This window comes from Heterocephalus glaber, unplaced genomic scaffold, assembly GCF_053883595.1.
Source record: "Heterocephalus glaber isolate CG9 unplaced genomic scaffold, H.glaber_assembly_v1.0 deba00001465, whole genome shotgun sequence".
Lineage (NCBI taxonomy): Eukaryota > Metazoa > Chordata > Mammalia > Rodentia > Bathyergidae > Heterocephalus > Heterocephalus glaber.
In genome coordinates this window covers 18,532,283-18,559,803 of record NW_028258312.1, presented here as the reverse complement: position 1 = coordinate 18,559,803, position 27,521 = coordinate 18,532,283, and the positions used below count along the sequence as shown (strand labels likewise).

The window sequence follows — 27,521 nt, the reverse complement described above, 5'->3', positions numbered from 1 at the left end:
GTGTATACTGAAGTTTTATTAAGTATTTTATATAATGAAAAAAATTTTTTTTTAATTTTAAAGAAACCACTAAGTTGCTGAGTAGCCCAGGCTGGACTAAAACTTTTGATCCTCCTGCCTCAGCCTCTCAGAGTGCTGGGATTACAGGAATTTACCACTCTGACCAGCTTTGAAGTTATAACTGAGGAAGAAAGGGACAATTGTCTTTACTTCCTTATATTCCAAACTAGTTGCCTAATCTTGGTTGTCTGTCTTGCTCTGCCTCTAAATGGTGTAGAGTATAAGCTTGAACTTAAGCATTTCATTCTCTCTACACTTGATACCTACCTGGTTTCACACTTGTCCTCATGTTAAAGGACAAGTGTGTTTAAACTATGAACATGTGAACGTTTGCTCACAGTTCTATGGAGTACAAATCAGTATTCTTGCATTTCTGGTAGAGGAAAAATACAAGCATCTGCTGATGATAATGTCATACAGATTCCCCCGGTTTCAGTCTATAAGAGCTTTGAGACCCTGCAACTCAAAGTGCAGTCCACAGCCTAGCAGCTTTGGCATCAGCATTGGCTTCTTAAACACACATACTCTTGAGCTCTCTGTAAGCTTACTAAATGTAGACAGATGGAGCGGCACCTAAACAGAAGCTGCTGTATCCTGTGCTCCTTAAAGTTTGAGAAGAATTTCACTAAGAGAGTTCCAAGGTTGGAATCACAAATTCCTCTTCATTAACATCTGCACTTAATGGCTTTAGTAACGCCTCTTGAATTCCCAGCTGCAGCGTACAATTCTTGCAGCAGCTAGCGGAAATTGCTTTAGAAGCACTAGAAGCCCTTGCACCATTTCTGTCAAGGAAGCGACATTGCCAGAGATTTAGCTCAGTGGTTCCACTGCATGCCTCGGAAGCACAAGGTCCCGAGTTCAATCCCCAGTACCAAAAAAAAAAGGAAGCGACATTAAGATAGATAACAGCACAGGCACAGTCATGTGGTGTATTGGCCTGAAACAGTCATCTTCTGATAGAGCTCTAACCCACTGGGCTTCTAATCAACTGCAAAAAGGGCTTGATGACTCTTCTCACATTAGGTTCTGCTTTATACAAAATTATTTGTAAATGGAGAGAAAAAAGAAAAGCTAGGCTGTTCTTTAAGCTGGTTGTTCTGCAGTAGATTCTGTACTAGCTTTGAGGCTTATCATGAAATGTCAGGTCTATTAAATCAGTTATTTCCTCCCCACTCTCCAGGATTTTGATGGACGACCATGTATAGTTTGCCCTTGGCATAAATACAAAATTACTTTGACAACAGGAGAAGGACTATACCAGGCCATAAACCCTAAAGATCCATCAGCAAAACCCAAGTGGTGCTCCAAAGGAATAAAGCAAAGGATCCATACAGTGACAGTGGAAAATGGGAATATTTATGTGACTCTTTCTAAGGAACCTTTTAAGTGTGACTCTGATTATTACGCTACTGGACAATACAAAGTAATTCGAAGTTCTTCTAGATAAAAGTATGTATATGGCAGTGAAAAGTGTTGTGCATGTTTTATAACATTTTAGAATAACTTTGTTTCAATACTAAAGATGAATTTTTTCAACATAGATACAAGTATTACTTATCTTTAAAGATGATACAGACCTGTGAAGTTTTAAAGCACAGGTACTTAGAATGTATATCATTCTAAGGCTTACCATGAGGACAACAGAATACATTTCATCCAACCCTCTGGATTGATCAGAACCTGAAAGTTCTAAGTTTGGGATGTTCAATTTAAGAAGGATTCAAATAATTTAGAGTAATCAAAATGAGTAACAGGTAGAAAGTATGATTTAGTAGGAGAAATTTTTAATAGAAAAAGTCCCTTTATGAGGTAGCAAACTATTCTAGGAGTTTTAATAATGTACAAAGTAAAAAGGATGAAACTGTGTCACTTTAAACACTTACCCGTATTCTTCTATCCTTGTTTCCTTGATACCTCCACAGATTCTACCTCTCCACTTGATTATTAGCTTTACACTGTTAATGGTAAAATTCAAGTTTATGAGAATTTTCCTCTGAAGTGCAGTTTTTCCAAATACACAACAGACATTTTATACTTAAAAATGCTTCCAAAAAAAAGATGAATTTACATGCTACACTTAACAATGAGAAACTCACTAATGTGCTGAAGGTCAGATACTCCTTGGCTCAGTTTCTCTCTGGACAAGGAATATTCTTTTTTATTTTATTTTTTTGAAAATAGGCATTTTATTAATATTTTACTTTTTTTTGTATTAAATTCTTTTATTGGTACATTGTAGGTATACAACACAATTACATTTCTCATTGGGAATTGTACCTTTATATAATGCATCTTGGTTATTTTTTCCCCGTTCCTAGCCCTCCCTTCACGCCCTCCACCCTTCCCTATTTACAAAGACTTTATTTCCATTTTTTCCATTTTTCATCATTTTTTCCTTTCCCTTCTTTCCTTTCCCCTGTGCCTCCCACTACCCCTACCCCTTTGGACCTTTTCTTCCTATTTTACATTATCGATTATTCATTCTAATCATTGGTACATTTTAGGTATGCAATATAATGACATTCATCATGGGAAATTTGCACCTTTACATAGTCTCTCTTGGTTCTTATTTTTCACCCTTGCCCAGCCCTCCCTTCAACCCCTCCAGCCCTCCCTATTTACAAAAATTTTGTTGGACAAGGAATATTCTTAAAGGAAGGCTCCCACAGCTGCTGCCCAGCCACAAGAAAAGTCTCCTGTTCAGTGAACCCATGTCCTTTGTTTATATGAAATTTTCAAATAAAAGTTTTGTGTTTTCTTTTTTAAAGAGAGAATTTTGTGCATGTGTGCACAGCTGTTTCCTATAAATGTTATAGGGAGGAGATATCTAGAATTTTGTTGCCATAGTTCACAGGCAGGGTTATTTGTTCAGTTGGTTCACCTGGTTTCACTATGCTAGTTACTTGCGGCCAGTGCTGTTCTGGTTGCCTGTTGCCTGCACCATCCTCCTTGTTAAGAATTTAGAATAACACACCGTGTGTGAGTCACACAGAACTCGGCAGTACATGCGTGGTAGGATGGAAGAGTAAATGGGACCAGGTAGGCTGAGGACTGTTTGGTAACAGCAGAACCTGGTGTCAAGGCACACTGATCTTCATGACGTAGGCCTGAGTGAAGAGGCCAGACCTAACACTTAGCATTCGGAGGGGCCCACCTGGACATTTCCCCTGGCTATTATAGAGTTACTAAGTGAATAAGGTATGTAACAAACTACCCACAGGGCCCTTTGCTTCATAGCACCGAATTTCCTTTTCTGTTGGATTATGGGTATATGAGAAAATACATTTGTTACTCATTTCTCAGACCACTAATAAACCAGGTTTGGGCCTTTTATAAATAGAAGCAGCATGACTAGGTACAGAACATGGGCCATATGTGGGGTAAGTTCATCCCAGCCTGTTTTTGTCAGGTGCTAATTCTTAAATGACCACTAAGGTCTTATCACATGTCCAGAATTTCAGTGCATGGGAGAAACCAAAGTACCTCCAAGAGGCAAAAACTACGACCCTAATTTGCAGTGCCAATTACAGAAGCATTTTTTCCTCAGGAGCAAATGGCAATAATGACTAATATGGACTGGGTTTCTGGTTCTAATATTGGCCTTTAAATCTGGAAACTTGAAAAAAAACAAAACGAAAGGTCACACTGCCGAGTGAGGGGTGTGTGCCGGTAGTCCCAGCTATTTGGAGTCTGAAGCAGAAGGTTCACTTGACCCTGGAGCTCAAGGCCAGCATGGGTAACATAACAAGAGCCCATCTCTTAAAAGAACGTCACATCAGCATATCTTGTCTTCATGTATAGAAATCTTATCAGATTTGTAAATATTTTGTTTTATAAATTTATGACATCTATGATTGTGACTCCTTCATAACTTTATACGTGAGTAATAAAAAATTCATAGGCAGACTCAAACTACAGCCTGTAGATATACAATAAATGTCCTTTAACTATCTCTGAAAAAAATATGTAGTATGTGGCCAGGTGACCCTGTGGTAGATGAAATCAGTCAGGAAGGGTAGGGTTCTTGATAGGGTTCTTTCCTCCTAGCTAGACACTCACAACTAATCTTTAATAAAAGCATGAATTGTAAATATGCTCGGAGTATAAACCACAGTGTAAACTGTCACCCACCAGAGTGAATTTTCTAGCTCATGAAAAATACTATATAGTAACACATATAATCTACATCAAGATTTTATTTTCTCAACCAAATAAGTACTACAGAATGACATTTAGTAGTAGCTGTAGTTGTACTTCCCCTTCTTTATTAAATCAGAGCGTACATATATGTGTACTGATTTCCTAGCTTTGTCAGATGAAACATGTCATTAGATGTGGAACTCTTAGGCTCTCGTCAGTGCTATTTGTGTTCATATTTGCTCATTCATTTCAGCTGACCAGTCAAACACCGAGTGTAAAACCTGGATCTTGTTCTTCTGCTCATTAGCAGGAAGCTTGGGATGATAGGAAATGTCTGGCTTCTCTGGCAGTGACCTGTAAGGTTTTGCTTTGATTTCACCTTCGGGAAACATCGGCTCTGAGAGCACTGGCTCCGAAAAGGCTTTTCTAGAATTTTCACTTTCCCTGTTTTGCCTTATGACTTCCTCTTCTTCAGAAATCTTCTTTCTCTTCTCCAGCACAGCGTTAACACAGATTGCCTGTATAATTAAGACGTGTGCGAAAATTAAGGTTTCTTTTAAACTGCTGACAACCACAGAGTAATCAATAAATGTTAATCTACATATTCTCATAAAAAGCGCTTTCTTTTAAGAACAATTTTCAGAGCCTCTTATCTCCTTGACACTGTTTCTCCTGATTCTTTTTCTCTTTTCCAACTGTTGCTTCTTTGTCTTCCTCATGGATGGATACTCTCTTAGCTCACCTTAAATATTGCTATTTTCCCTGTGTCTGTTGGCTTAGGATGCTTTTCACTTGACATGGTTCCACTTGTAGGGCATTAACCTCCAATATATATGATTTTCTTTTTCTGAACCCTAACTCCATCCTTGACCTCTTCCAGGCCCAGATGCACATAGGACCAATTATCAGGTCACTGAAAAGCTTCTATTATTTACTTACAAAATTCATAGTATTACAGATTGTATGGGATAATTTCAATAGCTTTGCAAAATTAAAGTTTATTTTGATTTTAACTGTTTTTGTTTTCTACAGCCATCTCATCCTACTCATTTTTAAAAAGTGTATTTATATTCTAACTGTTGATATCAATTTTAGATGAAATTCATATTTAAGATATTGGACACTTCTCAAAAATTTAAAATACTTGCAAAATATTTGATAAATTCAAGTTTTTAAAAAAATGTTTGAATTTTTTCAATGATGTCCTGCCATTTCATTCTTAACTGTTTCCATTTCCCTGTACATTTTAGAATCAGCTCATTAATACACACACACAACTATCATTGTATGTTTCAGTATGATAGAAGAAATTTTTTAAAATGTAAGAATGAGGACAAAAACATAACAATGATTAAGAAAAATTTAAAAAGCCAAAGTAAATTGAAGAACGTGTTATGTTCATGGATTAGGAGGAGAACTTACTCTAGCAGCTATCAGGATATCAGAGTAAGCTCCTGTAATTAATATAGGGCTGCACTGGTGCAAGAATAGACAAATGACACTCTATAAAGAGATCTAAATCTAAAGGATATGATTTATATCAAAGTGTTGCAGAAGGGTCTTTTTTCTGATACATTGAGGTAGATCAGTTGGATACTCCTAGGGTGAATATTTGGCCCTTGTGCCAGTCTTACCACATGCAGATTTTATATAACATTATAAACATAATGTTATATTCTAGAAGTTACATTATTTTTATGACATTGGGTATAGGTCAAGATTCTTTAAGACACAAAAAAGCACACTTACTATAAAAGAAAACAGTAAACTACATTGAAATTAAGAACTTTTTTCTTTAAAAGATACTGCTAAGAGTGAAAAGGCACAGGATTTAGAAAATAAATTATAGGCCAAAATGAATCTCACAATGACAATGTTGAGCAAAAGACAAACACAAAAGATATATACTGTACTATATGATTTCATTCACATATAATTCAGAGAGCCAAACTGTCTATGGTATTATAAGCCAGAGTAGTGACTGCTTTCTGCGGAATGATAATGATTTAGAGGGGGGCAAGAAAGTGGCTTCCGGAGTGATAATTTTTAATCTTGACTTGCGAGGTACATAGATGAATAGATTTTGTGATAACAGATAGAGCTGTGTGCTTTTCTTTTTGCATGTCATAGTTTTTGAAGTGAAGCATAAATGGCTATCAACAGAAAATAAAGCCCTTATAATTGATGCAGTTATTTACATTTTTGCCACACACAGTACTTATAATCAAAATACTATACACTAATACACATTGTGTTCCCCAAATTCATCGACCTAAAATAATGGACTCCCAAACCTCAGCCTTCATGGAATAGTAGCTGAAACAAAACAACTGTAGCTAAATGAAAGCAAAAACTAAAATGTTCTGACCAAGAGTCTTCAAATGGCAATAAACTCTTTGAAAATAAAATAAATTTAGTTATTAAAGCAAATTGGGTTTTGGTGAATGATTTGCCTCCTCAGAAAAGTAAGTCAAATATGAAATTATTTTGCATAACAAGAGAATGGTACCTTAGTTTGTAAATAGTACCATTGAAGACAATATTGCAAATAGTACACTGATTAAAATAAGTATAATTTTCTTACCAAATAAATTAGTGCTGCATATGAAGCATACATTATGCTAGTTAAAGCAGTCTTTGTGGGAAAAGAAATGATTTCAAACAAAGAACTCTTTCTGGCCTGCAAAAACAGAAAAGATTTTCTTACTAAAACAAAAATTTTCAGTGCTTCAATCTTATATTTTACAGTATTGCTGTAAAATGAGAATTTAAAATTTTTTCCTAAAGAAAAGTCATCTACGTTACATCAGGGCTTTTTCACATTGTGAAAATATATTTGTTTACTTTTTTCTTTTAATAAGATACTGTATTCTCTTTTACTAGTCAAAACTATGACAAATCTATAAAATGTTTCATTTCTGAAATCTAAATTAACTTACGATTACTAACTGTGCTTACTAGGAGGTACTGCTGTTCGCTTTGGCAAAACATTCTTTTCATTGTTCACATTCATGTAATTATTCAGTACTAAATTATTCACAACCTCAGTGAAACCAACAGTAATCAAAATACTAAGTATTTCCTGGAGATTAATGGCTTGCCTGAAAATGTCAGTCATGAGACTCATGCAGGCCAGCACTGACCTGGATGATCGTTAAGCTCCAGGGAAATGCCCTGTGCTCATATCCAGCATGCTGTTTGGAAACACAGAGGTGGTTTATACCAATAATGAATATGCCTCTCCAGTGGTTCTTGTTTCTGGAATAGGTGTCCCTCCTGCAAACACATCAGTATAACATATTCAGTTTAAGGGGACTGTGCTGACTTCTAGGCCTCTTCTGTTGCCTTGAGCAAGATGTAAGAGGAGGACATTAGACACAAACTCCAGGCCCTTCCCATTCAGGAATGACATGGCAGCCATGCTCCGAGGTGAAAGCCAACCCATTCAGTGGCTTTGATGAATTTCCAAATGGTACAGGTTGAAGCTAATAAAATTATATAAATGTCCGGTAGAAAGTTCATACAAACTTGAAAGGACAGTGTATACATGTTCATGAAAGAGTTATAGTTCAGTGGTAGAGTGTTTGCCTAGCATGTGCAAGACACTGGGTTAGATTCCCAGCACCATTAAAAAAAAGTCTTAAAAAAAAGACATTGAAAAGACTGAAACAGTCAATGATAACAAAATGGTTAGGAAAATTATACCATATCTACCCCCAAATAAATGATGCAATCTTTTAAAAAGTTCTTGTGATAAACATGTGATAACATTTTATTAAACAAACACATAGGACACTGGAACAGGTCCTGTTTAGTGTGCTTTAAGCAGGGTGTGGTGGCACACCTGCCCGGTCCCAGCTACACGGAGGCTAAGTCAGAAGGATGCTTGAGCTAGGGGTTCAATACCAGCCTGGGCAACATAGCAAGACCCTATCTTAAAGAACAACAGTAAAATCTTGTGCTTTAATAAAGTGTTCTATTTAACTCTTAATCACATGAAGTTGGTATTATTATTATCCCCATTCTACAAAAAGAAAACAAAGGAAATAGGTAACATGTCCTTGGTAATACAGTTGGGAAGTAGTAAAGTTAGATTTAAACCAGGAACCCTACTATAGGACCCAGACACTTAATCTGATCAGTAAACTGCTGCCTTGGAACACTTTGCTTGTGAACAATGACAAAAGACAGTAATGTTATAGCTCATATTTATTCATAGGGTTGCTGGGAAGTAAAATAAGGAAATGCTTAAAAATGCTAAGCAGAATTCCTGCACACAAGGTAGCATTAACAGACATGACAAATATTGTTAATACCATATATCTATAGATCTATCTCTATAGATATCTATGTCTCTATAGATGTGGTCTATAGATATCTAGATATAGATCTAGATATAGATATCTATAGATATACAGATATCTATAGATATAGATAGATACATGGATAAATGATTCAAAATTGTAATCATAACAAATGATTTCATCCCAACCAAAACTAGGCCAAACTAATCTATGCTGTTGGAAGTCAAGAAAATGGTTATCCTAGCAAGGGTGAGATTAGTAACTAGAAAGCAACCTGAGATTTGGGGGGAGCTGTTTATGGGTGATTGAACTATAGATTGTGCTCAATTTATGAAAATTTATTAAGTTGTATACAATGATTTGCACACTATTCTGCATATTTCAACTTAAAAGTATAAGAATTCTAATATTTTATGATAAATAGTCAACTTCGCATAGAAAAAGTTGGGGCATAAATGCACCAAAATTTTAACAGTTTCAGTATTTTTTTTTTTTTGGTACTGGGGATCGAACTCAGGACCTTGAACTTGTGAGGCAGGTGGCAGCACCACTAGCTAAATCCTGGGCATCAGTATTTTATAGTACAGCTTTGTCTAGCTAACATTTGCACAACAGTCATGATATACCAGATTCTAGTCTAATAGCCTGACTTGCACTGTCTCATTTTATCATCCAACAAGTCTATGAAATAGGAATATGGATTTAGAAAGATTAAATTCTTTCTTGTTTTCTGTATACTTCACGTTGAAAGAGCATATGGTATTTTTATAAGTGAAATTATTAAAATGTAAGTGTACTCTGCTAGGTGTTCCTAGCTAGGTATAGGAAAAAAATGTATGTTCATCTTTTACCTACCGCTACCATGACTGAATGTACAACAAAATGGTCCATCACAATTTTCCTGCCTCCCTTTTAAGTGATTCATGGAACGCTGAGACCAAGAATACTATCTGCCTCTTACCTAAGAGTGTGTAGTGGGAAGCTGTTTCTTCTTCCTTTCTCTTCAGGCAATACCAACCCTAGATTAGGGATAGACTGGGGAAGTTTTAGCCCGCTCCCTTCATAAATCAACCTGGAAATTTTCCCAGAGTCCCTGGATTTGGTAGAGTTTCCAGGAAACGATCCCTGGATTGTTTTCTGCTGCTTGCGAGCATGGAAGTGACAGCACACCTTTGAATCTGGCTGTAAGGCTACAAGGAGACAAGCATATGAGAGCAGAAGCTTCAGGAGAAAGAGAAGCAGATGCCTGCCACCGAAATGCCTCCTAGCAGAGTGAAGAAATTCAGAGGCTTGTGAAAATATAAATACAAGGCGGAAGGGCCACATTTGGGGCTCACTTGCAATATATATTTTTCATATTAAAAACCATTCTATTTCATTTTTAGCTTACTTTTATCAAGAAGAGTGCATGGTAAGAACAAATAGAAATTTGGTAAATAGGAATCTTTAGATTATCTTGGCTCACTCAAAAATATTCATTTCAATCTTATCTTATGAGTTTTACTTTATTTGCGTATTTCAGATAAAAGTATTTGTCATCAATGTTATGTCCATATTTCTTTTTTTAAAGCTTGGTAACTTTAACATTATATGAATATCTGAATATTAAAAACATTTCAGCCTTTAAAATTCTCCCACATGATTTTGACTGCCTCATCTCATGGAAGAAACATCTGTATTCATTTTATTTTCACTAATAATGACATAAATCAGAAGAAAGCCAACTACAAGCAGTTGAGAAAACAAAGAGGCACCTATCCATGGCCTGAAGGTTGGAGAAATACCACGTCAGACTTAGTTTAGGTTGTCCAAAACCACCTTGATAAGCAATACAAGGAGAGTCAAAGAAGAAACTCTTAACTCTGTGATCCGTAAACAAATATTAGAAAAACACTGCATGCTGTTAATTTCTAGGTCCAGAAGAAAAAAGTGTTACTTGTAAGTTTGCAAAAGCAACATGCCAATGACTTTGCCTAGCGACTCACACACTCCTGAGTACATGAAAGACTCCTAGCAATTCGTAAGGAAAGCGGGAAAGCTGTTAGACTTGGTTTTCCCCGGTCTCAGCATCATAGAGAACATTGCCTCGAGCAAACTATGAATAGGTGGGGTCCTGTAAAGGTCAATGTCCCAATCTCTTGTCCAACTTGGAATATTTCTTCAAGAGGTTCTACTTCCCAGGAAATGTCCTCTTTTCCCACCTCTAAATCACACCAGCCACATTACCCTCATTATGGGCCCATCAAAAATGCACAGAAGTTCTCGGTACTTGTAAAGTTACAGTTTAAACCCCAAACTGAAGTCTACCTTGGAGGGCTAGAAGTGAGGGGAAAACTTCACTTAAATTTCTGACCTCATCCGGAAAAGAGGGCCCCAGTTCCCTGGGATGAAACACCGAGGGATGCAGAGGCTGAAGGTTTGCGTCACAGTCACCCAAGTCTTACACCCCAGTGCCTGAGCAAAGCAGAAACCATCATCTCGGTGGCCATGACAGGGATGAGCTCCAGTCCTGTGGCCTTGCGCTGGCCTGCCAGAATCAACAAACATGTCTGCAAGCCGAGGCAGCTTCTTGGCTGAAGTCAGCACTTCAGCTGATTATCTAGGTCACTGAGGCGAGGGCAGCTGCAGGCGTCACGCAGCCAGGCCACTCACAAGGCTGGGCAGACACACCATTCTGTGCGTTCTGGGGCTGCCCAAGTTGGAAAGCTCCAGGGAATTCTCTACTCAGTTTTCCATTCCTCACCTCACAGAACCAGCTGTGTCCCATCACTTTGATCTCAGCCTGCAGAACCTGAAGGAGACTGGGGAACAGCCTGGCTCAGCAGCCATAGAGCCAGGTACCAAGGAAGCATCTTTTAACAAGATGGCCAGTGGACGGGGTTGTCCCCAGCCCTCTGTGTTCAGGTGACAACGGGTTATCAATCTTTTTTAGGTCACCTGTGTCAAGTGAGTCTTTGGGAGAGATTTCAATATGCTAAGAAATATAGGACATGCTCTAGACCTGAACAACCAGCCAGAAAGGCCTGGGTGGACTATTAAGCAAGCTCCTGGCCCCTAGCATCCATTCTCTGCTTATCTTTGGAAGTCATTACTGTATGCTTCACCTCAGCCCTCTCCCCCCATCAAAGGGCTGAAACACTTGCTAGTTATTGTGAGTGTCCTAATGAAAATGTTCCTCCATCTTCGTGTTCTTCAGGGAAGTAATCTGCCTCGCTGGTATCAGCATTTTAGTTCTTCCAAGTACGCAGGCATCTTTCCATCTCACCCTCAGAGCAGTGACCAGGCAGCACTTGAGGAAGTCCCCTGGAACATACCTTTGGATGGGTTTCTAGGCCACATGCCTTCCTACAGCCAAGTTTTCATAAAGGGATATCCTCCTGTGCTCAGAGCATATCCCTTTGCATCGTAATCTCAACTCTCACCTATTTTGATTCCCCACACCACAAAGCTCCACTTAATTCAGGTCAGCTTGGGGAATTCTTGAAGGAATTCAAGCTGTATTCTGTCTTCTGTGGCTTCTCCATGCTGTGACACCTTGTGTCACACTCCGGTACCATGGATACTCTCCATCCACAGAGCAATCCATTGACTTTTGCCTCATCTCACATCACATATGTTCCTCTGTTGTACCTTTGGCTCTCTGGGCCAGGGTATTCATTGTCACACTTTGATTTCTGTCCTCACTGAGCCTTTCAGATTTGACCTATGTTCTTTCTTGCTACAGCTTAGTTTCCTCTTAGTGGCAATCCTGATTCTCTAGCCTAGCTACTATTTATCATTCAAGCAAAGCTTCTTCCTTTCCTTACCCCCAGCTCTCAAGGACCCTGGAACTGCTGGCCTTAGCCTAACTTCCCTTGTCTCACCACAGCCATGCAGAACTACTTATGTTCCCCAAATAACTCATGCTGTCTCTCATTTCAGTATCTTAAAATGTACTGTTCTCTTTCTAGGCTGATCTCTTATTTCTTCATCTGTCCAATTCTTCCTTCGAGTCTCAGATAAGAATATGGTTGTCTTCTAAAAAGTCTGTATTGACCACTCTTTGGAATTCTGTGGCTCTTCTTGGTACTTCTATAGTATACTTTGAAACCTTTAATCTTGTTTTTCCTATACCTACTGACATTGTTTGCTTATTTACCTATCAGTCCCACAGTCCATAGGGCAAAGGGCAGATACTTCTGAATCCCTAGTACCCAAACTAGTGATTTTACATGTCAAGTTTTTGATAAATAGTGTCGAGTGCATGAAAAAGTTGAATTGTATTCCACTTACTTCCCCAAAGAAATTTCACCATCTTCTACTAAAACTTGTGAAGGAAGATACCCTGTAAAACTGAAAGACATCTGGATCCAGCAACATGGCACACTGAACCCATGTGAAGCCACTCACTCCAAGCACCAAGAAATTCCACATAAATTAACCCCCGAGATGTAATATAAAGCAGAGTTTACAGAGAAGAAAAGAAATCCTCACACCTAGAACCAAGAGGGAACTACAGGCCAGAGCAGGGCTATCTGAGCTTGTATCCCAGGGTCTCTGGGCTGTCCTGGGCCCTTTGTGGCTGCTGAGCCTCAGTGCGGCGGAGACTGGAGGTGACTCAGGTGGATGAGAAGTGGGGACTGGGCCTTCGCAGAGCCGCCCTGTCAGTGAAACTGGACTCAAACAACTGCACTCACCAATACACAGAGAAGAGAAAGAAGCTCTTCTCCATTTGGGGCTGGAATTTTCCCATAAGGAATTAAAACCTGAAGCTTACACCTTATAAAAGGGTCTGAATTCACCCTATCGGTGGGATGAAGGAGAAGCTAAGCTGAGAAAATATAAAGATTAGTCCCAGGTGACTGAGATCCCTGGACCACAAGCAAAATTCCTCTGGAGGCATAATTCCACCACCAAGGACAAAAGGGATTTTTATTTAAAACAAAAGTGGGCTGAGAATATAGCTCCGGGGCGGAGCACTTGACTAGCATACCAAGGCCCATCGTGAATTTTTTTTTTTTTTTTGGTACCAGAGATCGAACTCAGGACCTTGTGCTTTCAAGGCAAGTGCAGCGCCACTGAGCTAAATCCCCAGCCTGGTCCACCATGAATTTGAGGCCAGCCTGAACTACATAATGAGGCCTGTCTCAAAATAAAGAAAAAATTACATGACAATAACAAAAAAACTGGAGAAATTCCTATTAAAATAAAATAATGAAACATAGGAAATTATCTCTAATGACTATGATACTTCATAGACCACAATAGTCAGAAAAATGAACACCCTCTCAATACTTCAAAGAATGTTTAAATTACCAGACATAAATAAATAAATATGTTCAAAATGATTAAAGAGACTTTTTTAAAAGAATAAACTTATAAAACACACATTGAAAAGAAAAACTCAGGAACTTTCAGCTTAGTACCAAATAGAACTTTTAGAAATAATAAATATAATGACTTAGATTTAAAATATACTGAAGAAGTAATAGAGTATTTTAGACACAACTAATTGCTCGGCTGCATCAAGAAGAGATGAGGTAAGGAAAACATGAGGAAGGTAAATACACACAAGGAATAAAATGAGAGGGTCCAAAATGTATTTTGTACGCACTGCAGAAGGAGAGCTCAGAGAAGTGACAAAGAGACAATATTTGAATTGCTAAGAATTTTCCTGAATTGATCAACGTGTCCTCAGATTTAGGAATCAGAATGATCCTCCTTTCCTTTAGTACAGTTTGGTAACAGCTGACAACCTCGGAGTAGTCCTTTTCTAGACACACACCTGGAGAATGCCTCACACACACAGACAAGGTGGCATTCACGAGCATGTTCATGGAAGCACTGTTTGTAAGAGAAACAAAAAAAGGAAACAATTGTCCATCTGCCCAGCAACTGATAAACTGTGAATTCTTTTTTCTGACACTGGAACACCACAAAGAAGGTAAAAGAAACCATAGCTACATACATCCATCAAGTAATGTTGGATAAAAACAGGAAGTTACAGAATGTTATGTGTAATCCAGTATAATTTGCATAAATTTTACATATATAGAAAAAATGCTACATACTCTAAATAGATGCATACAAATGTAGTAAAATACAAAAGTATGCATGGACATGCTCACATCAACTTCAGGAGAAGAGCCTGGGGTATGGTTTAAATCTTGATTTATCGAAAAGACTGAAGATAATAAGACATATTACTACCAATTTAAGCTTGCTTGAGATTCCTGATGAATTACTTTCTGTGTTGTGAAATATTTCCTTTATAAGAATTTTTACATTTAAAGCTAGAGCCTAGGACAATTAGAACAAGATCAAAAGAGAAGGGATTTCCTAAGTGTTGATTCTGAATTGGTGTCAGAGGGGATAGTCAAGGCTGACATACGGATCTTGCAAAAGAACTTAGTCCCCAATCCTGTTTCTTTCATCTCAGGTCCTTGGAATAAATTATCACAACCGAGCTCTCAATTTACCTCAGCATCTCATCGTCAGGCAAGTCAAGTGGCAAACATATTGTGTTTTTTAGTTCTCATTACTGGATAAAAGGAAACACAAATTCAAATGGAATGGAAAGGTACAATTTTTTTTCTGCCAGTGCATTTTCATGAACATCGAAAGACTATTCTCCACAGATGTCTCTCGTCCTTACACAGGTTGGATCTTTGGAGCAAAGGACATACGGGAATAGCTAACTGCCTTGGAAGCTAGAGAAACTGTGTCCCTCTGAGAGAGATAAAGCCCTGCTCTTCTTCCGCTGATCTCTGCTTTCATTCCAGGGTGATGAGTAATCCCTCTCTTTCCTACGAGAGGGGACTGGACAGACTCTCAGATCCACAGAGAAACTCAGTCTCTTCATTTCAAGGTTCCTCTTCCTTGTGTTGTAACCTACTCCAAACACAGACAACATCTGATCCTCATCACAGTGCCCTCTGGGAATGAAGCAGAGGAAACCAACAAACATTGCCGTGGTTGATGCTTTTACTGTGGATAACAATCTATGCCCCTGATCCCAGGCTCTTGTGCCTTTGTGTGTGTGTGTGTGTGTGTGTGTGTAATTATAGCACACTAACTGATTACCCTGAAAGTAGTATAAAATCTCAGATTTTAGCTGGGTGTGGTGGTGCACACTTGTAATCCCAGCACTTGGGAGGCTGAGGCAGGAGGACTGCTGTGAGTTCGAAGCCATCCTGGGCTACATAGTGAGTTCAAAGTCAGCCTGAACTACATATCGAGACCCTGCCTCAATCAATCAATCAATCAATCAATCAATAACCAAACTGAAATCTCAGCTCCTTTATAGTTCTGACTTAGCAGAGAAGCAAAAAAGACTGACTAGGATAATGAACAACATCTTTAAATGTGATTTCCTATTAATTTTACATTTCTTATATAAACACTATCAAAACTATGGGTTTAGCAATGCAAGGAAAGAAACACCAAGGCAAAACAGATTTAAAAGGACTTTTCAGAGAGAATTAAAGATTATATAGTTTGGCTGTTTCTTTTGATGATCTAAAGACACAGCAGTAAGATTTGTAGTTTTTAGAGAAGGCAGTAGTTAAAACAAAGCATTTTTTACTTTCTTAAATATCAAGTATTATAAAGGGAACTTTAATAAATGTTCTCAGGCAGTTTGTATTTGAAATATCTGCTGTTTTTGAAAATGTCAAAATCTTTGATCAAAGAAAGACTCAGAGTCCTCAAAAACTAAAACTAGAAATTCCATCTGACCGAGCTATTACCCTTCTAGAAATCTTCCTAAAAGAGTTAAAGACATCATATTACAGTGATACATGCACACCCATGTTAATAGCAGCACAATTCGTAATAGCTAAATCTTGGGAACAGCCTAGATGTCCATCAACAGAAAAATGGATAAAGAAAATGTGGTATTTATACACAATGGGCCATAAAGAAGGGTAAATCTGAGTCATTTGTAGGTAACAGACGCACCTTGAGACAATATTATGTAAAATCAGACACACAAGCATAAATATCACATGGTTCCTCTTACATGGGAGACCCAAAGTATAATTAAAGAAGAATATAACCTAACCTAACCTAATTTGAGCCTCACCAATTAAGAGATAGATCCTCTGAAAATGGGAAAGGAAACTAGAGGTGGAAGGTGAGAAGGGAAGAAATGGCAAGAGGCAGGAAGAAGAATTAAGAGGTGTCGAGTGCACATATCAGTCCCCCACAGTGAGCTTAACCATTATGTACAGCAAACACAATAAACATTCTAAAAGTGTTTCAAGACTGCTACCTACATAATGGAATGACATTTTTGTGTCATTTTGTGAGACACTTTTCATTTTCTCGTCATCTTAGAACAACTCAGAGTTCTACTTGCAGACCCACTCTGTCCAACCCCTCTCGGGTCTCGGGATGTAGACAGTGCTCCAAGCCCAGCTGTGGCCACTAAGTGGGGAATCCAGCCTGAGCCCTCGGCATCCCATTTCCCTGGTGCAGAAGGGAGGGAACCCGAGCTCTTGGCCAGGAGCCGATCTGGGACTCTCTTTCCTACTGTAACTGAGCCTGGAAGGATGTAGCCAGGAACAGCCACAGTTCGCTGAGGGAAAGCCAGTCCTGAGTGAAGTTGGCACGAGGAAGCAGAGCCGAGAAGTGGAAAGAAAGAAACAGGACCAGGAGGCTTCAGTTTCGTACATGCATCCAGCTGTTTCCAGGACACTAACAACTCCACATGGTTCACAGCGTGAACTAAAACATCTTTTTTGGCCTAACCTAATTTGAGCCTGACTTTCTGTCCTTCAGTAGAGTTCTAACTGACTCACTCTGGGGCTTCGATGCCAGACTAGCAAGACTGAATCTTTTGGAGTGAAAAATCTAGGATATTTTGAAAAATGTACAGATTGAAAAGCCCAAAGTTTTGTGCCATAAAGTTTATTAAAAGAAAAAACAGACCTGAAGAAAAGTGGACCTGAACAACCTTTTTGTTTGTTTGGTTGGATTTTTGAGACAAGGTTTCCGCTATGTAGCCCAGGCTGGCCTCAAATTTTTGGCAATCCTCCTACCTCAGCCTTCTGAGTGCTAGGACTAGAGGGGTGCACCATCATGCCCGGCCCAGCACCTGAAAAAGTTATAACGTTTTCAGAGCTGTTTCCCTTAACAAAATTTAATAGCCTCAATAAAACAACACAGAAAATGTAATCTGAAATGTACTTAAGTATTGATGGCCTATCTGGATGAATTAAATTTACTCAATGTGTTATGCTAAGCAATGATTATTTTGGAAACATACAGTGTTATGGGAGAAAGGAACAAAACACCACCTCTTTTTTTTAAGACAGGGTCTCATTCAGTATTGCCCAGACTTCTTGTAACATTTGGGGCTCAAGCAATTCTCCTGCCTCAGCCTCCAGCCTCATTCTTACCTTGCCCAGGGAAACACAGCTATTTTTACAACTTACTGTAGAATTTCTTTCAGGATTGACATAAGTGGTAATTTACACACTTGTGTTTGCACACTTGTTTTGTGTGAACAAAGGTACACGTTACTTCCCCTTTCCCATGTATTTAAGGCAGAAAATATTGAGAAAAGGCTCAAGCATTCATTCCTCTATCCCAGTAAACCTACTTTACATGGAGGACGACGTAACGGGGTGCACTTTCACTTTCCAGATCTTGTGGTTTCTTAGAAAAGGTTCGCGCGTGCGCCCTGGGTTCTCACCTGGCCGCGGTCCGGACCTGGGCGCGGCCGGGCCGCATGCAGCTCTCCCAGCAGCGGGCGGGACCTGGCCCGGAGATCCAGCAGGCACCTGGCCAGCCCGGGCCGCAGCAGCCCCGCCAGGGCCTGGCAGGTTCGCGACAGGCTGCTCAGGCCTCGCACGAGCGCCCCCCGGTTGATTCTGGCCAATGTCGCAGCCGTTCTGATTCCGGGTGATTTCTGCTCGGGTCCTTTTTCCTGAAAAATAGGCCTTTGAAAAGTAAATGACAGGCGATTCTCTACCGCACTACTCGCCCTGCGTCTGGAGGACTGGGTGTCCCGCATGACACCTCCTGCCTCATTGTCCCCTCATTTAGATCTTTACCAGAATATATTTTTTCTTTAGGATAAATCTCCAGATGTGAAGTAATCAACCAAAAGAGGGAATTTTTCATTTTTCTCTGGGCTTATATCTCTTTTTTTGCATTGATTTTTAAAGAGTGCATGCAGAAGTCAGTACGAATTCTTATTCAACATCATTCAACGTTGAGATTATTCAAACAGTAGTATGTATTCAAAACTGTAACATATTTTCCCAGTTTACTTTTAAAAAATCTTTAATGAAATACAGCATACGTACAGTATGAAGTATGTGTACAATTTAAGGCAAAATAAAACAAATACCCTGTGTGCTAATCACCAAGTTTAAGAAATTTATATATCAAACTCGGGGTGGTGGCACACGCCTGTAATTTCCACACTTGGGAGGCTGAAGCAGGAGGATCGCTGTGAGGTTGAGGCCAGCCTGAGTTACACAGTGAATTCAAGGCCAGCCTGGACTACACAGTGAGACCCTGTCTAAAAAAGGAAAAAAGGAAAGAAAAAAAATATGACATTACCAACACTCTGACTTGTAATTCCTTCTTTGCTCTTCGGAAAGTGAGCCGTGGGGAAATGATTTCAATGTGGTTGATTGCATTTCCAGCCAACAAGCAAGTGTAGTTCCCATCATTCATTTAAGTAGTTCTATGGGCTATTCTGATGTTTTAGTGTGTAGCTTGGGGGAAAGTATTGGTTCATATTTAAATAGTGGTTAAAACAAGTAATTTTGTATTTGTTTGTTTTTTTAAGATAGAGTCTCACTATGTAGTTCAGGCTGGCCTTGAACCAACCCACAATTGTAGTCCAGGCTGGCCTCCAATTTACAATGATCCTCCTGCCTCAGCCTCCAGAATGCTGGGATTACAGGCATGCGCTACCATGAATGGCTCAAAACAAATAATTTTGAATCTCCAAGTATTTATTTGTTCAAACTAAATATTAACTTTTTATTTTATTTTATTTTTGGTACTGGGGATTGAACTCAGGACCTTGAGCTTGCCAGGCAGGTACGGCGCTACTGAGCTACATCCCTGGCCCTAACCCGAAATATTTAAATACAAAATTTCTTTTAAATGGATTTTTAACCTATAATTCCTCAACTTTTAGCCCCAAATCATTTTTATTACTGTTATTTTGTCATCAAATTCCACACTTCTCTTGCTGTTCAGCTTTTATCACTAGAGACCACCTGAAGCTGTTCAATCTCTCAGCGAGCATGTATTTCTGCAGCATTTGGGGTCCTATTGGGGTTTCACTTGTTAATGTCTCTGCAAAGAGTCCATTAGTCCACCTGTGGTCTCGGTGCTCCTAGTCAGTGCTAACAGTCCAGAGAGCCGTCTGAATTGTGGGCAGCTAAAATTGCTGCAATCTCAAAGCACTGTGGAGGAAAGCAGACCTGAAAGCAGTTACAACGGCAGCTCGAAGGAGCAGAGCAGCTCGGTGCGATCGCCTCCTATTGCTCTGTGCCTTGACGGCGGCTGGGAGCCCAACCAGGGGAGAAACCACATTGTCTGCCCTAGCCAAAGCTCCAGCACATCGAGTGTGTTTTTCTGGTGACTTTGTTCTTTGTTGCCCGACCTCTTCCACCTCCTCAAGGTGGAGCAGTGAAATTAGTTTGGTTTCATGTCTTACTAGGATTTACTGCTGCTTTGGGAACAGGACATGTGCAGTTCCACCTCGACGACAACCTTGTCTACTTGTCCAGGAGCCTGCAGTAGTGCAGGGACCCCTCGCTCATACTCTGCAGTTTCCTCACCCTTATTTTGCAAGTTTATTTACAAAATCCTGGTGATCTGTGTATGTTAACCAGGATTCACTGGTTTTGTGCATCTATTTGTGTTAACCAATCTGAGTCATTCCCCCAAACATAGGTTAGATGTTTGTCCCTCTTTATAATTTCTCCAATTCTTTATTCTTGAATAACAATAAGGCTATTTGTTAGTGACAATCTGTTAAATTTTCATGTATAACTCATAATTTGGGTTGACAAAAACAGCATGTATTATATATAACACCTCTTAATGCAACTGTTGATTGCAATAATGGCATACTGGACTTAATGTTATCTTTCCAGTTTCTTTCTTTCTTTCTTTCTTTCTTTCTTTCTTTCTTTCTTTCTTTCTTCCTTCTTTGCTTTTCTTTCTTTTTTCCTTCCTTCTTTCCTTCTTTCTCTTTCTTCCTTTCTCTTTCTTTCTTTCTTCCTTTCTCTTTTCTTTCTTTCTCCCTTTCTTTCTCTCTTTCTTTCTTTTGGTATGGAGGATCTAACTCAGAACCCAGTGCTTCCAAGGCAGGCTGGGCACCACAGAGCTACATCCCTGGCCCTGTCTTCCCAGTTTTGATCCCATAATAAGCTCATGGCTATTTCTGACAGTCTAAACCTGTTCTTAATGACTATCATTTTTGTTTCCCTTTAATGCTCAGCTGTTACTTGACCATGTACCTTTATAATTTTTTTTCCATTTAACTCAGGACCTTGGGCTTGCCAGGCAGGTGCGGCACTGCTGAGCTACATCCCCGGCCCTTCATGATTTTTTAAAATGCTTTCTTTTCTTTCTTTCCTTTCTATCTTTCTTTCTTTCTGTCTGTCTGTCTGTCTTTCTTTCTGTCTTTCTCTCTCTCTTTCTTTTTCTGGTATTGGATAATGAATCTAAGGCCTCCCTCCTACTTAAGCAAGCAAGCACTCCACCATTCTATGCTTTTCTTCCTCCTCCTCCTTTTCCTCCTCTTCCTCCTCTTCCTCTTCTTCTTCCTCTTCCTCTTCCAGTTGTTCTTCCTCTTTTTGAGAGAGGGTCTCACTGTGTAGTCCAGTCTGGCCTTGAATTCACCATGTAGCCTGGGCTGGCCTCGAACTCACAGCAGTCTTCCTGCCTCAGCCTCCTGAGTGCTGAGCTTACAGTCATGTGGCACCATGCCCAGCTGTTTTCCTTTTTTGATAGTTTCTTTGATGCCTTTGAAAGAATTGTTACTGTCACAACAAAAATATTCCTGACCATCTTTATTCAACCTGCCACAAAACAGAATCAGCTCTTTGCAGAAAAGACCTCCTTGTTGATTTTGAGAACGGTCTAAGAAAGAAACCCAGGCACCAGGGTGCAGGTGGGGTGGTTCTTCCCGGCTCTGGGGACAGGAAGGTGACCTCGGAGGAGAAGCTACTTACATTCCCTTGGGAGTCCCTTGGGCACAGGATGAAATTCCTTTTTTACAAAATCGATTGACAGTAATTTCAATCCACTCTCACTTTCTGTGAGTTACTTACTTTCCTAGTTCTAGCAGTAGGAAAACTTTCTAAATAAAAATATTTTTTGGCTACCAGTTTTTCCCTTTTGTCTACTATATGTGCTACATACTTATTTTTTACCAAACCGACTGTGTAAATTTAAATACTGACCCCCGATTAGGAAGTCCTCACTTCCTGTCTGTCCTTTAGATAATTCCTTCCGTCCCCCATCATCTGAGCGCATCTCCAAATGCCCCACACCACTGCCCCCCTGCCCCCCCACTTTAGCGTCCTTGTGACCTTTCCTTCAAGGTCACTCACCGAGAGCCTTGGCCTCAGCTAAGAAGACTGGTTCTACAATTCTGCTCCCAGTTCCTCCATTTGACCTCCACTACTTGAATGTAAATCTTGCTTTTCCTTTTCCTTTCCCTTTCCTTTCCTTCTTTTTGTTTTTAGAGCCATATCCTTTTCTTTGTCATCAGCAGTTTTAATGCTGACCTCCAGTTTCCATTGTCTCAGGGTTTCACCATCCTCCATCTATAACTCAGTTTTCCCTGGACAGCCCCAGGGCCTGGTTCCTTTCCCCACCCCCAGTACTACACACAGCCTATTGTCCTTTCTTCTCCAAACTGGCCAATTAGCTAGCCTAAGTGGCTTCCCAGCTTCAGCCTTGCTTATTTTATTCTTTCAACAATGGATCAGCCAGAAATATCCAGTTAAACTCATGCCAGTGCTGGGCATGGTGGTGCACAACTATTATCCCAGCACTTGGGGGGCTGAGGCAGGCGGTTCGCTTTGAGTTTGAGGCCAGCCTAGGCTACATAATGGGTTCAAGACCACCCTGAACTACACAGTGAAACCCTGTCTCAAAAAAACAAACCAAAAAAACCAAACAAACAAACCAAAAAAAGCCTCATGTCAGATTATATCTTGCATTTGCTCAGTTGCTGTGTTGATATCTTGTTGCACCTAGGGCAAAAGCCAAAATAAATATAAGGCCACATAAACACTGTTACTTCTTTTCTTTTCTGACTTCATCATCTTTTTCTCCCTTTTTTCATCCTATTGGTTTTGTTTGTTTGCTTTGTGGTTTTGTTTTGGGGTTTTTTGAGACAGCGTCTCACTAATGTAGTCCATGCTGGCCTTGAACTCTCAGCAATCCTCTTGCCTCACCCTCCTGGGTGCTGGGATGACAGACATCCACCACTATTCCCAGCTTTCCTTCTATTTGTTCAGTTTGTTAAGTATCCTTTTTGAAAGCTGGTGATAGCAACTTGAGATGTTTCTCATCAGACCCAAACAGGATTAAAGGTGGATCTCAGCTCGAGGCTGCCTGTCTGAGATAAGAGCTTTCTCAAGGATTTTCTAAAGGTTCAAAGAGATTTCTTTTCATTCTACACATTTCCATGCTTTATATGCCTTGCAGATATGAAGACGTTTGTGTAACACTGTTTATCTTCCAGATGCTATTGATGGATCACTCGCCTAAGAGTGTCACCTCCAATGCCAGCTCCCACCTCAGGTCTCCAAGACCAATGAACCCTGTCCCAACAGGAACACATAAATGCCTCCCTTCTTGCTTTAGCAATCTTCCTGTCACCTGGACCTCCTTAAATATATCTATAGTTTACTACTGCACACATATTCCCATGGAAAAATTCTGCTCTTTGTGAATGAATATGATTCAGAGAATCTCTTCTTTGACAGCTGCCACCTCCAGGATTCTGCAGTAGCTCTGCCATCTGAATCCTCAAAGCTTCCACGTTTCATTCCCTTGGTTTCTTCAAATCTTAACAGAAGAATCATTTCTCAATTCTGGGATACCCCACCTCAAAAATCGATTGTTCTTCTGATACCTATACCTCTACTTCATATGCCTCCTCTGCTATATTTTTCTTCTTCTAAAACTTACTGCTGCATAGTTTCTCTTCCTTGTTCATTGACTTTCTATTTGACAAGGATGTAAGTATTTTCTATTCATCTGGCTTACTGATTTTCCTCCTAATGCTTAGATTAGCATCTGGCACATAGTAGGTACTCAATAAATATTTCTCAGAATGAATGGAGAGTATCTGAAAATATAATAAATCAATATCGAGAAATAACAAAGAAATGTATCAATATTATATTAGCAAGCACTCAGGAAATTTTCAGGGCACAGTATGCTTTGTAGCGTTCACAATGATGATCATTACGCCTCCCAGCTCACCAGAGACTGAAATATAACTGAACTCTAGAACATTCTAGCTACAGCCTTATTCTCATTGTATCTCAAAATCCCACTCCCATTACAAGTAATTTCCAGACATTGCTGGTGTATTCTCAGAAGTTTTTGGCCTATATATTATTGTAACTTAGAGAACTTAGAAAAATACATCTACAGATAAGAACATTTTTTAAATGGCCTTATTACACGTTTTGCCTATAACTCTCAGTCTTATAAAATATGATTAGGTGAAAAATGACAACAACAAGAGCATATAGTCATCTTTTATAATTAAAAGTTCACCATAAAAATTGATCCTATTTACTGTGAAAGTTTTCTCTTATTCCAGGGAGGATCATTAGTTCGCCAATGTAGTAAACATTTCTTTGCTTAAATGTAATGGTTTACTCTTCTACATCCCTCAGATGGCAGTCATTTCATTTGCAATTTGCCAGTGTAAGACTTTAAAAATGACTCTCTGTGAAGGATGCAGAGATGAAAGTCTGGAAGTCCAGGTAGGTGGGACACGGAGTATCGAGCCTGCCGGACTGCAAAGTCACCACCTCAAGCCAAGATTCTAACCCTAACTTCTCCAGCCTCAGAAGGAAAATTTTATTCCAAACTTCTAGCAATGGCTACTATGTTCTTTCACAATAATCCACCTCACGCTGTAGGGTGAACTATTTTTCCTTACATTTATGTGGCCCAAATTTGCTCTGCAGAGCCTGTTAAAACCTTGCTACTGTTAAAAAAAAAATCCTACCACCACTGCTATCAAATCTTTCTTTCAGGTACATAAGAAGGCCTCTTCCTAAATAGATAAATCCCTCAAAGAAAAAATATTTAAATACTGACCACAAAATGTACAGATTTAAATACAACATGATTAATAAAGCCTGCTAAACAGTCTTGAAATCATTCCTTTCAGTATGTTTGGGAGCTATGGATCACTCTGGAAATTTAAAAAAAAAATTACAGTACTTATAATCTGACCTTCCAAAAATAATCTAGTTAAAAAGTGAGTATTGGGCTGGGGATTTAGCGCAGTGGTGCCACCACCTACTTCACAAGCGCAAGGTCCTGAGTTCGATCTCCGATACCCCCCAAAAAGTGAATATTCACAGTGCTTTCTGCAAACCGTATTTCTGAAGAGCAAATAGCTTTAAATGTGTTACAGTATTCCTGAACTACTCAGACTTCTTGCCAGTTTCACACAGTCTGTATAGTAGATGCTGGGAAAAGAATAATGCAAGTGTTTTGAAAATGAGAAAATGAAGTTGGGTATGGTGCTGCACGCCTGTGATCCCAGCACCCAGTAAGCTGAGGCAGGAGGGTCACAGCAAGTTTGAGAGGCCAGCCCGGGCTAGACATTGAGTTCAGGAGCAGCCTGAACTACATTGTGAGTCCTTGTCGGGGGGTGGGGTGGGGGGTGGGTATTATTTTTAAATGACTTTAAGGGGTGGAAGATAGGAACACCGAATTATTTTTTGATCTTTGGAGATCAGACAATTCATCTATTTCACCATAAACTGTGCTTTTGGCTCTAGTGATCGTGAGGTGCCTCAGAGGTCAGAAAGAGATGAAGGAAGTTGTATGGAAAGTTGCAAACTATTTGGTCAAATAAAACCCCAGTTCCTCTGACATTGGCAATGGGAGAATCACAATGTGGAAGGGATAGCAGGGCTTTCCTGGCCTGTCTGGCTTCTAGGATTCACCCCGAGGCTTTCTCGGTGTTTGCTGACACTGTTGCGCCACCTAACCCGCCTGGTGTCCTGGACCAGCGGGGACACCTGTCCATGCCTTTTCTCCCGACTGCAGAGCATTGCTGAGAAAAGTCTCCAGGGCTCCCCAAGGCCCCGTTCCAAGGGTAGGGAACACGCTTCGGCCTGTCCAGCTCAGCTGACCACCATCTGGGCCCAGCTGACCGCTGTGCACCGACTCTTCAGGATCGCCCTTCCTCGAGGGACCGCAGGGAAAAGGGGCTGCGTCTCCTGCCAGTAAAGTCTTCTTCCTCGTACCCCATACAAGAAATTGACTTGTACAGCGGCCGTGCAGTAGTCACTGGCGCTAACCGTAGAGAGACCTCCTGAGTCTGTAGCACCTAGGAGTCAATTCCACAAGTCCGGCAACTCTACCATTGCTAAGGAAGTCCAGCAGGTCTTGAGCGTTATCACTCACCATGGATCTGATGGTTAGACCAAAATGCCCAGCACTTCATCTATCTTCTGAAATATATGGTTTAGTAATTTGAACCATTTACATATACAGCTCACACCTTCTATTCTGATCAAAAAATAAAGAGAATTGTTTTTGCTAAAAAGAATGCTTAAATACATTGCAAGCCATTATTGGTGAATGAGGGATCCCATGGGGGAAAATTTTTAGGGTAAATAGACATTCACCCATTAACATTGGTTCAGTTTTTACTAACATGGATAGATTTCCACTCTACTAATACAATGATTTTTTTTTTTTTTTTGGTACCGGGGATCGAACTTGGGACCTTGCGCTTTCGAGGCAGGCGCCAGAACCACTGAGCTAAATCCCCGGACCTACAATGATTTTTTTAAATACTTAATTCATCTATCTTACTTCCTGGCCCTAATTTATAGACTCCTCCCAATGAGTAAGATCTGAAAACTTTTTTAAAGGCAAAATTAATATTTCCTTAAGCTTTGATCACTAATATAGAAATAAAAGCATTAAATAATTTATATGATACTAAAAATACAATATATGTTTTGTACTCCTTTTTTAAAGTTATGAAATCACATTACCTGATTCGACTGTGATAATCCTAGGACAGTTGGAAAATCATCTTTAAATTCATCCATTAGGTCCATAATTACTTTCTGGATCCCCTCAACTGAGAAAAAAAGAAGTTAAGAAGAACAAAACTTTAAAAATATCCCCTAAAAATAAAATAAAATAAAAATATCCCCTAAATGATTCACGAGAACATGGGAAACTGGGTTCATGTTCTAGGCACTGAGAAAACAAGGGAACCCTGAGGGATTTTATTCCCAGTTGGCCCCATACCCATAACCCGCTACAGCAAGACTGTACTTCTTCCAGAGAAGTTCTTCAACACCTGCCCACATATCCCCACGACATGTCTGATGGGCATGGGGAGCTCTTTCTTGGGTCGCTAGTGCTTAGCAAGCTTGCAGGCCTGGGATAAGGGCAGCCTTCTCCTCAGGAAAGCAGGCAAGGACAGAACCCGCAGCTCATGCTGGAATTCTTTGTTACTGCACAATGGGCCTCTGGGAGCTTGTTCCAGAATCTTCTGAAATCACTCTGGCAGTGAGAGGAGGAGGAATGTGTGTGGAGCACAGCGACAGCAGTGAGGGGACTGAAAACTGAACCACACTGAGAAGTTCTACAATATAAGTTGAATTTTGTCCCAAATTCTGCAGTGATACCATTAATGGATCATCTGAGAACAAGGCTCCTTTTGAAAAGTGCTGGCCTGGGCTTTAAAAGAAATGGTTCACATATGATGCCAAGTGGGAAAGAAACACAAGCGAATAATTCAGAAAGACTTCTGAACAGATTGTTTGT

The 27,521-nt window shown here is 39.8% G+C and overlaps 2 protein-coding genes across 9 annotated transcripts in view; one reads left to right on the top strand and one right to left on the bottom strand.

Moving 5' to 3' along the window:
• Positions 1–16,053, top strand: part of Rfesd (Rieske Fe-S domain containing) — a 30,607-nt gene extending 14,554 nt beyond the window's left edge. For 4 of the 6 annotated variants that reach the window (XM_087180955.1, XM_021255785.2, XM_004841698.4 and 1 more), the window contains one exon: positions 1,241–4,719. In XM_087180955.1, the coding sequence (XP_087037081.1) occupies positions 1,241–1,507 (267 nt within the window). In that variant the 3' untranslated portion in view covers positions 1,508–4,719. Of the gene's footprint in view, positions 1–1,240; positions 4,720–14,922 lie in introns of those variants that run through there. The other 2 variants (XR_002393812.2, XM_021255786.2) reach the window with 2 other exon arrangements.
• Positions 4,304–27,223, bottom strand: Spata9 (spermatogenesis associated 9). Of its 3 annotated transcripts, none has more exons than XM_021255782.2 (5): positions 27,027–27,223; positions 26,738–26,826; positions 18,181–18,414; positions 6,785–6,880; positions 4,304–4,718 (listed from the first exon to the last, which is right to left on the bottom strand). In XM_021255782.2, exons 1-5 carry the CDS (start codon positions 27,085–27,087, stop codon positions 4,431–4,433), a joined length of 768 nt encoding a protein of 255 aa, XP_021111441.2. In that variant the 5' UTR covers positions 27,088–27,223; the 3' UTR covers positions 4,304–4,430. The 3 variants fall into 3 exon arrangements, with proteins under 3 accessions (XP_021111441.2, XP_021111442.2, XP_004841757.2); XM_021255783.2 differs by having other exon boundaries at positions 27,000–27,190; XM_004841700.4 differs by lacking the exon at positions 6,785–6,880.
• Between the last annotated feature and the right edge of the window lie 298 nt (positions 27,224–27,521).